This window comes from Ambystoma mexicanum, chromosome 11 (genome assembly GCF_040938575.1).
Source record: "Ambystoma mexicanum isolate Mex_15411 chromosome 11, UKY_AmexF1_1, whole genome shotgun sequence".
NCBI lineage: Eukaryota > Metazoa > Chordata > Amphibia > Caudata > Ambystomatidae > Ambystoma > Ambystoma mexicanum.
In genome coordinates, this window is record NC_090934.1 from 729,879,180 (window position 1) to 729,891,928 (window position 12,749).

The following is a 12,749-nucleotide window of genomic DNA, read 5'->3' on the forward strand; positions in this document are numbered from 1 at the left end:
AAAAGAAAGAACTGAGAGGACAAAGACAGCACAGGAAGTGGAGCTTGGGCAGACAGACAGGAAGAGAAAGTAGCCTAGACACATCCACCATATTGCATACCAGCAGTGGCAGGAGGAGGGACAAGTGTGGGGTAAAGCAACAAGGTCGTTATAAAGTTTAGTTTGAGGGTGGACAATGTATAGAGGATATTCAGAGAGCGTGAGGATGTGATCACAAGGAATGAGAACGCTACAGAGATGTAAGAAGGACATCCAGAAGAGGGATTGGCAGTTGCTCAAGGAGCCTATAAAAAAGATATCTAGGCCTCTCTTCCGAGACCCCCACTAACCTTCCAATGACCAGGCCAAGACCTCAGGACTACACTTTGTGACACTCAGCCTCCTTCCATTGGTCGCCCATATTTGGAGTGCTTTAGTTTGCAGACCCTAGACCAAGACGTTATACAGCCACTGTATAAGAAGATGATGACACCCACCAAACCTGAAGAAAGAGGTGTTTGTAGCAGTCAAAACACCACAGAGAGAGTGACTATCCTCCACCGTGGGTTACCAGTTAGGCAAAGTCAAACTTTGAGATTGTTGAATCCCAAACCGACTTTTTGGTTTGTTTATTGCACCCGAGGAGAAGGTATCTTATTATTTGCCACGTATGTCAATCGAAGGAGAAGTTATCCTATTATTTTAGTTGCACCTCCTTACCTTAATTACTGTGCCAAATAAATGTAATTAAGAAAAGACAGTTCACAAGCATGCTTTTGCATATTTAATCTGCAAAAAGAGCGTAAAGATCTGCACACTCAAACCAGGAAACTGTATTTTACAACCATTATTCTTACCAAGCATAGAGGAATTGTCAGAATATGGATACCCAGAGTTATCCTGGGCCTGCCCAGGCACCAAACCAGCTGACGGTATGTCTGGCGTTCCCCCATTTGCAATCTGTAAAGAAAAAATTATTTCAACTATTTTTCATCATTTGAAGTTTAGGCGTATGATACGGTTACATGCATAACACAACTCGTTGTGTCTTCCTTGAGATAAGTTCATTATTTTAAGGCCAGACATTTCAAAAGTCAAAGGGAAATAGACTATATCTAAAGGGTTAACAATAAATCAGAACCAAAGCAGACTACCAAAATTATATGCCAGGGTGTGTATATGACAAAATCGTTCGTATAACGTTGCAATAATCTTTTCAGTAATCAGATTAGCTTCAACTGGGTTTGGTCAGAATATCTTGAATGTTTTTAACTAGGATTTCAAAGCATGGGTGAGTGTGATATAAAGGTACAATTCAGATAAAGGTAATTCACATTTTTGTATACATTCTTGAAATTATAAAATATCCATCTCAACTATAATACCACCAAGTACATTCATGTTTTCGTCTATCCTCATTTTGAATGCGCCCAACTCCCTTAGTTGAGACAAATCAGTTTTCGTCCATAATGGGGCAGAAAGAGTAATTTTATCTGATCAACACGTGACTCCGTTTTTGATCTGGATAATTTGCTGTAAAGCCATAAGCAGTAATAATTTCCACCCTTCATATAATACCTGTAGAGAAGTAGTTGGCCCATCCATACACATCCCACCTTGATGTGAGGCATCCCTGGGTTTTCTTGAAGCCATTCATTGGCAACAGTCAACTGGGAGGTCCAGGAATGCCTTTTAATATCGGGAAGAACAATACCACCCTTCCAAACTGAGCCCTGCAGCGTTCATGAGGCAATTCGAGGTTGGGAGTTCTGGCACAGGAGATTCCTTAGTATACTTTCAACTTGGTCTAATTCTGTTTTAGGGATTCCAAATGGGGTATTTTGGACAATGTATAAGTATCTGGGAAGCATCAGCATTTTAAACTAATCAGCTCTGCCAAGTAGTGATTGTGGCAACACTGTTTTGTGTTCACTTGGAATCGACTTGTAATTGGTTCGAGGTTGCATTTCAGGAAGGTTGTTTGATACATGCTAATAAGGATACTTAGATATCTAAACGTATCATCTACAACCCGAATTGTATAGTTAGCAGGTTTTGAAAGTGGGCCGCTCTGTATAGGAAACAAAACTGACGTGTTTCAATTTACTTGGAGGCTGCTACTGGGTAGGGTTGCCTAAAAAAAATGAAAGGATCATCTGAATACAGAGCAATTCTATCCTCATGTCCAGTAGGCCATGAGAAAACATGCCATCCTGGATCAGAGCTAAGCCAAGCTGCCAAGGGTTCAATGACTAATTTTTTATTTGCATTTTTTTAAAGCGCTCATACAGCCCGGGGGCATAGAGGCGCTGTTACCGAATTTTTTGTTGTCGTCTTAGTTGCATATTTATAACGCGCTTAAATACCCGGAGGTTTCTAAGCGCGAACCCGGGGATCAAACCTGTGTTGCTTTGTGTCGTCTTGCTTCCAAGGCGAGCACGTTGCCACTGAGCTACCCTCCCGAGATAGAGTAAATAGTACTATTTACTAAAGTAAATAGGAGCAGGGGTCAGGGGAAAACCTTACTTTGACAGCCTCTCAAGAGAAAAAGATCAAGATGTTCTCCTATTCACACTGATTGAGGCCATTGGATTACTAGAACGTAGTTTCATCAAAGTAAAACATTAAATACCAAATCCCATCTTTGCCATTACAGCCCCCCAAAATTGCCATAATACTGTGTTAAATGCCTTTTCAAAATCAATAGCGAGGATGGCCAGCAAGGTTTGAAGGACAGGAGCCCGATCAATAGCAATGTGTAATCTTCGGCCATTCATTCTAGTGGCTTCAGCTGGTAAGAATCCACATTGATCTGAACGAATCAGACTGGGCATTATGTGTATTAATAGATTAGCGTGTATTTTTGCTAGCTTGGCTTCACTATTAAATACGTAATCAGCCTGTACTGGACACATTCAGTGGGAGGTTTGTCTTTTTCAGGGATAACTACTATCATTGCCTTTATCCATGTATTCTGTTAACGCACATAGCAAGGGGTTGATGATCTTGTTTCTCAGCTTTTTCCAAAAAATCAATTGGGTACCGATTGGGATTTGCCCGACCAGAGATTGCCTACACAACTCCCTCTTCAGTAATTCTTGGATCTAGGCCAACCTTTTGCTGCTCATATATTTTATGAAGATCGAATGCCCTGCATTAGGATAATCTTTATTTAGTTGATCTGATATAGTTGTTCATACTAATTGGCAAATTAATTTGCTATTTTCTCACTGTCAAATATATATATATATTTTTAGTTCCCTTAGATAGTGGGAGGTGTTTTTTCATCTCAAGCCAAGCAATCATTTCCCTGCTTTATCTGCAGCCTCAAATACTCCCCCTAACGTAACAGTATGTTTGGTTAGCGAATCAGACAGTATTTTTCTCACATTTTCAATAGGATTCTTTGGGTCTTTTGTCAATGATTTAGGAGGAATTCTCCATCAGGTTTTTCAAACTCAGACCCTAATTCCATAGGTTTTTTAATTCTCTCTCTTTCTCTTGCTGTTAAGATTGAATATATTCCCCTTTGTAGCACTGTTTATAGCCCTCCCATAATACCTAAGGGTTTTCCACACAAGGTGTACTAAAGTCAAAGTATTCAGTAATTTTAGTATCAATATTTTCTAGTATGTCTCATTAGCACTGGTTGAGATACCATGCACATCTTGGTTTTGGGAGTCTCCCATATCAATAACAGCAAAGGTAAATGGTCTGAAATTCTTCATGGAAAAATCTGACATCAGAAACCCTATGTATCTTGCCCTGTGAGATGAGGGAATAGTCTAGTTTAGAAATAGAAGAGTGCACCCCAGATAGAACTGAGAAACCTTTCTGATTGGCGTGTAGTCGCCACATACATCTGTCATATTGAATGTGTACATACAATTTGACAGTTTGTGTCCTGTTAAATGTCTCCCTCTCTTTCCAGAATAATCCTAGTTGCGGGCCATTATTTCATTAAAATCTCCCCTCATTATCCCTAAGTCAATGAGATGTTTCACAAAAAGGTTCTGAACTTCATGACGTAAATCCATGCAAAGTGGAGGTGGTGCATGCACGTTAATAATGCCAATGGTGTCCCCATAGTTCTTGGATGATTAATAAATATCTGCGTCTATTGTTTTTCACAACCTTTGTAAGTTTCAGTGAAGTGCTTTTTTTAATGCTTAGGCCCTTGACAGACTCCCACATGAAGAGCAATTACATAGCTGGATCTAGAAAAGAATTTACATTCAGAACCCACCAGATGTGCTACCTGGAATAATACAGAGTCAGGTTTATGTGTATTAGGGAATTGGAGAATAGTCCCTCTTGTGATCATGTTCCATGTCCTACAGGAGAATCAATTTTCTTTAGAACTACCTATTTGGTCTGTTAATAGAGGAGGAAATATTACCACGTAATGTATAAAGATTCGTTTGAGTACCTGGTTAATATCCCGACACCTGATATTCAGTATTACAATGAAAAACATCCCAACTCCCCACTCCCAAGTATACAACCTATCAACTTGGATTTTCCGTTACTCTAACTTGTGAACAAACTAGCACTAAACAATATGAAAACAATAACAAGGGGTGCTCATGTAGTCAACCAGTCTCTAAAATTTCTAAATGTAGATAACCCTAGAATACACACCTAGTAGTATGCTACAACCAAATATTATGTTTTGGGTAACATGGCCTTATAAATGGTGATCTTGTCAACCTGCATTCATATGGATGTCCGATTTCTCCCCTTCTGTCCCTGTGAGTGGCCCAGATGAAGATAAAGAGTTGTCAGGAGATTTTGGTTTCAGTACGTGGGTAGCTTTATAATGTTACCATACTTAAGTAGATGTCCCTGAAACCGGTTTGCCAGCCTTCAGAGGGATATTGTTATTAATTAAGATACCCTAATTTCTAGAAGGTAAAGAAATTCTACTTGAAAAATCTCCTTTTTATCTCTACCCAAAGCACTAAATTTGACCTAAAAGTAATGGTGTGAGCATGTTGGTTTAGGGTGAGGCAGTCATTTGTAGCTTTTCTTGCTGTCTCTGTTCCAGATGGGCAGCAGACCACCTCCTTCTAGGAAGATTAATAAGCGCACAGGGACAGTTAGATTTTTCTTGAGAAAAATACCTAGTGATAGTGTATATGGTTAGTGATTTAATCAAAGAAGTTTCTTTCATTTATGTGGTGAATCTTAATTGATCATCGGAATGAACCAGAGAGCTTAGTTTGTGGCCTCTTTTGTGGTGCTTTCTACTACCACTTAACCATTTTGATAAAATCACTACCAGCAACATGTAATACAATTGTATGCATATTATCCCCATGCATGTTCATTGTGGGCACTGTGACAAAGTTTCTGGTCTTTCTATGTGGGGGTGCTGGAGGGGTTGGTCACAGGAGCAGGGTACTAACGCCTTTCATGCAACGCTGGGCCCAGACACTGTAAATTGAAGATCCCCTGGACAATAAGTGCTACATATGTTCCAGAAAACGGTCACAGGGTATATGACTATGATTTTCCGGTCACATTAAATCATCCCCTGAACAATAATTTAGAATGATAATGATTTGTTATTTATATACGCCTAAGAGCTGTACATAGAACCTATTTACACACATTAATCATCCCAACCGAAGATGGTACTCATTTATCAACCCCGGAAGGATGGAAGGCTGAATTGGCCTTGCCGGTATTCAAACCTGTGACGACCTGCAGATCAAACCGATCAAACAGATTGCAGCAGCGAACACTCAACCCGCTAAGCTATTTTACCTGCATAATCTCACTGCTCTAAGGTGCACTATGTTAGCATTATGCCCCTGGATTAGCCAGCTAGGAGATTTACCATTACCAAAACACTGCCAATGTCTTGTTAGTCGGTGTGTGGGCAAGAGGAGATACTGCTGCAGCGAAGCATGGGAGTGCTGTATTGGGGCATCCACCCTTCAGAATGGAGACTGGGCATGACAGATTCTTTAAAGGGGTTGCTCAGTAGCACCTATGAAGTGTTTTAGAACAAAGTTGCCCAACAAACCAATCACAGCCCAAAGACTATCTATAACAACCCACAGATGAGCACTTATTTTGCCTGGGCATGGTTCAGGTAGGGTGGCTGAGACTAAAAGACATGGTGAGCCCTGTGGCTTCAGTGTCGTGTGAGAGAGACAGATTGCAGGAGAGAGGAGGCTGTCACAGAGACGAGGAAGGGGTGGAGGTATCGTGGTGAGGAGGTAGAGAAGGCTGCCTGGATGCATAGAGAATAGCAGGAGGAAGGTTGGAGGGAACAACAAGGAAGAGATTAGTAGTAGATGGAAGGAGGAGGTGGCAAGGAATTGTGAGGACTGTGGTTTTGAGTAAAGCGGTAGAAAGAACAACAGAGGGAAGGCTGGCAGGAGCTATAAAGCAGAGGTTAGAGGGAACTGCAAGATGGAGGAGAGACCACCAAGGAAGGAGTGAGTAGAAGACATGTTGGGTGGGGAGGGGGGTGTAACGGTTGAAATTAGTACAACACAAGAAGTGGTAGGAAACCATAAGTGGGGAGCTAGCGGCACAGGAAGAAAATCAGGTATATCATTTCCTGAGAGGCTGATCCTAGGTCAGAGAAAGTAAAGGCAAAGCAGAGGAGGGAGGAGGAAGAGATAGAAGAAGGCAGAGAGGACCCCCAAGGGAAGATACCATTGTGAATCGTCAAGGATGAAGGGGAGGGTGGGATTTCTTGCAAAAAATTAGCAAACTAGAGACAACTGAGACAACTGAGACAGCCACAATAGTGACTCTCGTGTGGAATCTCTGGGTGTCTTACAGACTTTATCCAATCCCAGCATCAGCCCCTTCAAGGCCTAATATGCAGGGGCACGTTGACCAGGTGAACCCTGGGTCCTGCATTCTCGAGGATGAGAAGCAGATGACAAGAGTCTCAGGGTCGAGGACACAACGAAGTAGTATGAGGGAAACCTAAAAATCCCAGGGCTGCTGGTCACTGTGAGCCAATTAATTTCCTTGGGAAGGGAGACTGGATGGAGAATTGTTAAAGAAAAAATGTTGAACTGGAGGAAAAACCATCCTGTTATTATAGGGCACTGCTTTAAGTTGGTTTCTGTTAATTAAAAGGGAAGTTCACTCTAAAATGTTATTGTCCCAAAAGATGGGCAATAATCAAAAATATATGTAAAACATATTTTTAAAGAAAGTTTCTATGTAAAGTTTTGAGCAAATGAGGCTCAAAGTGTTTACATGTGAGCATCCATTTTGTGATTTCAAGCAGCCTCCTCTCTGCATGTTAAGCTCTGCTCTGGCGGCACTAATCAAGCCGCAAATGCCCCCTACTGGGAGATTTTGCTTACTGCAGCCAGAGCACAGCTTAACATTGAGAGGAGGCTGTGCTCACTTTCATTTTATGTTTTCTGTGCTCAAAGCCCAGGGAATCGCAGACAACGTAAAATGAAAGGCAGCGCAATTATAAATACTTCGCCGCCTGAGTTTTTATAATTGCTGCTACTTCCTTTTCTAGTTTCCTGTGCGCTGGAAACTAGAAAAGAAAGTCGCAGCAATTATGAGTACTCTGCCGCATGCCGGCAAAGTATTCATAATTGCCTGGATTTGCCTACCAGAAAAGGTGCAGCAATTCTAAATATAATGTTGTTGTATTTATGATTGCTGTGGTTAGAAAACCACGGAAATCATAAATACAACAGGGTTTATGATTGCGGTGGCTCCAGCCCTGAGCTCCCCGGGCTCCCCCAGGCCACGGGAGTCTGGGAGACTCAAAGCTGAATCCACTGCAATCAAATCTGACGCGGTTGTATTTATAAAAGCTGTGGTTTTCTTTTTACGTTTCCTGGGATCCCTCGGGCCGGAGGAGCCCGGGAAACTTAAAAAGAAAACCATGGCATATATAAATACAACAACGTTGTATTTATAAATGCTGTGATCCAAGAAAAAATAATACACACTTACCCGCATGCAGCCTACCTGCCTGCATTCTCTGCTCTCTGGCACTAATGAAGCAAAAGCCACCTGCTGGTAGCTTTTGTTTATTACAGCTGACTGGCTTTTGCTTTATTAGTGCCGCAAGGGCAGAGCTTAACACAAGCACAGGAGGCTCATCCATTTCACAAAATGCATGCCTCCTAGTGCTTGAAACGTTTGAGTTTGAGCCTCATGTGCTCACAACTTTACATATAAACTGTTTAAAAATACTCTATATATATATCTTGATTATGGGCCATCTTTTTAGCGAATACAATTTTAGAGTGAACTATTCCTTTAAATATGCCTAGTATACTTCGAATATATATATATCGGTGTGGTTGATCCGGTGGTGTGGTTTGGTAATGTTGGCCTGCCAAACAAAAACAGGGCATTTGTGTTGTCCAAAAATATTTACTATATGGTAATTTTCTCCTAACACCTATTGAAACTTGCTTCCAGTAAGAATGTCAGCGACTGTCTATAAATGTTGGGTTTACTTTTGTGAATTACTTTACAAAATGTTAGCTGAAGAAAGCTCTAAATTTGGTATAGAAGTGAACTTGGTGTTAAAAATATTGCAAAATAATTTCATAGAAAATAATGTAAGAACTGAAACTTCCAAGTTCTTGAAATGGCCATATTTAAAAATTAAAAAACTGTACTTTGTACACCCAGATGGCTTTTTTTTCCAAGCCCATATTTTGGAATTACCACCCATTTGTGATTTAACATACCGTGTTTTGTAGGTGGTGACAGCATGTGAGAATGTAGCATTTTACATAGTGTGCTGCAAAAACAGAGAACTACAAGGCTTTAAAAAAAAAAAAAAAAAAGTAAATTCCATTCCTATTTAAATCTCTCCCCCTTCTGCCTGTTCTGCTTAACTTGCAGGCACTCAGTTACCCAGAGCCATCAGAGTGTTAAGTGCCCTAGAAAAACACAAAAGGCATTCCTTTGTTTTTTGAAAATATATTGACTCACTTTAAAATATTCGGTATAATTTGCTAACAAACTCCACCACCCCCACCATTTCCCCTGCAAATGACGTTCAAGCCTTGTTGTTGGTGTTGAAACCCACAAGTCATATTTGTACCAATTCGACCTTTACGATATAATGCTTTTTGGGGGATACCTATGCGTGTTTTAGCTCTGGGCCATTGGTTTGCAAATGGACAACAGGCCCCTCGCAAAAGACAGCATTCTCATGGTTTGGAAAATAGATCATGTAACGCCACTGCCTAAAATGTTGGGGTTGTATGTTGACTTTTTTAACTCTGCATTGCATCTACAACATTCCTTTTCTATGGAATGTATTCCAAAAGGCTTCCTCCATCTAGCTACTACCAATCATTGCAATTAGAAGCCCGATTGATTACTTCTAGTCAATATTTTATCATCAACATGGTTCAGAGTGCTTCGTGGATCATTAAGTCTGGCTAAATAGCTTTACATCTCTTCCAGAGTTCTTGCACAGTGTGAAGACAGGCCTTCGTGTCAAATGGCTGCTATGTGATGCTGAATGAGGGCATCATGGGGAATCCTATGTTATAGTCTAAGCAATTTTGAATGAGGTAGCGCAGTTGTTTAAGTTGCAAGATGTGAACACAGTATTTCTTTTTATTTTTGGCGTACACCCATAGTAGACCCTAAGAGATGGGGCCCCTCTAGAACAGGTTTCGCTGGTCTATGTTATTTATTATAGGGCCAGGAAATGGGGACCAGAGTCTTTGCATATAGGCATTCATAAGTTTATGCACGATTATTTTTTGTGATTCATTTTTTCTCTATGCATTTATTTTGCTGTTTAATATTGTTTTGTCGTAATTTTTTGTGTTCGGATTCTTTCTTCGAGAAAATAATTTGATACACTTCATTATTGTGAGACAGACAATGATATATTTTGGTCTGGATACTCTTTGTAAATAATGTATACTTATTGTTTAGGAATATAGTATTTCGTCACAGGGTTGTTCACATAACCTCTTTAGGTATGCACGTTCATGCATTAGACTTGGTCTGTAAATAGAGGACCGACATTAGTCTCGGGAGGATAGCTCAGGGGCCACGTGCTCGCCTTGGAAGTAAGAAACACAGAGCATCACAGGTTCGATCCCTGTATACGCGCTTAGAAACCTCTGGGTATCAAGCGCGTTATAAATAACCTATCATATCATATCAGTTATATTTTCGTTTGGTGTACTTTGATTATCCTCCGTTCCCACTGTAGGAGAGGTTAGCCCTTGTGTTTCTTTAGAAATAGCTTTACATCTCTGCCAGAGTTCTTGCACAGTGTATACAAGGCCTTTGTGTCAAATGTCTGCTATGTGATGCTGAAAGAGTGCATCATGGTGAATGCCATTTTATAGCCTCAGACATTTTCAATAAGGTGGTGCAGGTGTTTAAGTTAGGGAAAGAGGTGTTGAATCCTGCTTTTACAAGAATATTTTGTTCCCATGTTGCTTGATGTTTAACTTTTGAAATACATTGCAATGTGGTTAAAGAATATGAAAATAAATAAGGCTCTCAATCCACAACATTCAGCACTTGTGTGATGCAGAGAACACTTTTCATTGGACCACTTCATCTTAACTATTTGTATTTTTTGTATTTGTATTTACTTGAACACATTTAACGACGGCGGAAGCATTCCCCAGAAATATGCCTGTGCAACAGCACAAAGATGAGAACAAGTGTTGAGCCATTTTGAGGGAGTGACCAAAATGGAACAGACCAGGGACAAAACAAAACCAAAGAAAATAAGAAACATGTGAACTAAAATAGTATTTTAATGGGCACAGTCTTCAGATGTTATCATCACGTGTGTATGTGTGTGAGCTCTTTCATAATGTTTCTCTTAAGTGTGCATTTTCATTGTGCGCGACAACCTTGAGCTTCAGCATGTAACAATTGATTAGAATTAATTACATAACTATATTACAAGAGAACATTCACCTTTTGACTTTTAACCTGGGGCCATGACAGGTTATCTAAAAGATAATTGTGGTTACTTGACCACTAAACTGTAAAGAGCAAACAAAGCGAGATGGGTATTACAACAGGATGGAATACATGGAAGAGAAACAAAATCACCAAACCAAAAAGGTATGAAAAATGTCATTCATAGTAGGCAGCAGTAGTTCCATTTTATGGCAAAAACACAATCAGTGCATGCCCATGCCGTTAGGGGACACCATTCACTTCAACACACACACAAATCATTCAAGAATTTAGAAATTACCGTTAAGTAGTTACAATTAGTGCATGACACAAAAATGACATGCAACATGGGATTGGTTAAGTTAAATGGCAATGTTGTGCAAACGCAAGTTATAAAACACCCCCAAAATATAAATGATCTATAGCGGGGATCTGCAACCTGTGGCTCACCAGATGCTATGTAATGCAACTTCCATCCGCCCTAGTCAGTATAGTCAATGGTGAGAGATCATAGGAGCTGTGGTCCAAAACATCTGGGGAGCCGCAGATTGCAAACCCCTGATGTATAGTAATGGTTGAATTAGATAAAAGAACAGTAATCCTTAGATCGCCCAAAGTAATTTTACAACAAATAATGCCATTTGGTACGCCATTTAAAGCATAACATGACAGGCATTACAATAAAATAGGGTCAGAGAGGGTGGGTAATTCTTTGCAGTAGCGTGCCTTGTGTTTTTGTGTAGAAAGTATATCCCAAGCTCTTAAATACAAGGGGATACAAGAAAAACAATCGGCACTTGCAGACAGAGTAACCTTTTGATGCCTAACTCTTGTGTTTTAGGGGCAAAGGAAAAAGTACTGTGAGAAAAAGACATTCATGACAATGTAACTTTGTTCGATTTTTGGCAAGGAGAATATTCTGGACTCTTCCGCACTGAGAGATGCAAGGATTAATTGGAGTACAGCCTTGTGGGAAAGCCGAGCAACTTTTTGGTGCAAGTGAGGCGATGCACTGGCACACCACTCCATTTGTGGAAAAAAAATTGGAGAATGTCCCTCCAATAAATACACCTCAAAATGCCAGCTTTCTTAGTTTTAAAAATAAACTTTTCTATGGAAAAAAAGCCACGGGACTGTCCATTTGACAGTCCAAGCCACTACAGAAGGCTAATAAAATACATTCGGCCCTCCAGCAGAAGCAATGGCACACCCCTGATGTAATTATTCAGATGAGGTTTTATAAAGCTGCTAGAGGAGTGGGGACCAGAGGTATGCATTGATGTTGTTACATACAAAAAGAGGTCAGGGCGCCCTTCTGCAAGACAGAACACGGCATGATAACCTGTTCTGTGGGAATGTACCCACTCAGAGTCCGCAGTCACGTGTTACATAGGGTTGGTCCAGCCGTGGACCCCATTGCTCACTACCAATTTTTCAAGATCCTCCAGACCTTGTCGTTAGGTCTGGTGCCAGCAGTTGTGGCTGGGCAGTGCACTGTGGTTCTGTTTCCACTGGGGGCTTGTGGGGACCAACCAAGAGAGAGCTCTACATTAACTGGAGCTAAAGGTGGCCATCATTGCTCCGAGGAGGATGTCCAAAGGGGCTTCTGGGTCAGGATGCTACTGAAAATGAATTGTGCAGCTCTTTGCTGAATGAATTGCTTCAGGGACGTTGGGGAACATCTAGTTGCTCTGGTTCTGTCTTTTTGGCATTACTGTCCCTGTCAGCATATTTTCCTTTGATAAAATTGCAGGGTGCTATTCATGTGAGTGGTTTGACTCAAGCGCTTAGCTTCTGGACCAGGAGATCACTTGTATTATTGATATTTGGTGGGAATAATCTTTTTGGACGCACTTTCACTCACT

The 12,749-nt window shown here is 40.7% G+C and overlaps 1 protein-coding gene across 13 annotated transcripts in view; it reads right to left on the reverse strand.

Moving 5' to 3' along the window:
- Positions 1-12,749, reverse strand: part of BMAL1 (basic helix-loop-helix ARNT like 1) — a 989,350-nt gene that overhangs the window by 86,947 nt on the left and 889,654 nt on the right. For all 13 annotated transcript variants that reach the window (XM_069623618.1, XM_069623617.1, XM_069623625.1 and 10 more), the window contains one exon: positions 837-939. In XM_069623618.1, coding sequence (XP_069479719.1) covers positions 837-939 — 103 coding nt within the window. The remainder of the gene's footprint in view (positions 1-836; positions 940-12,749) is intronic.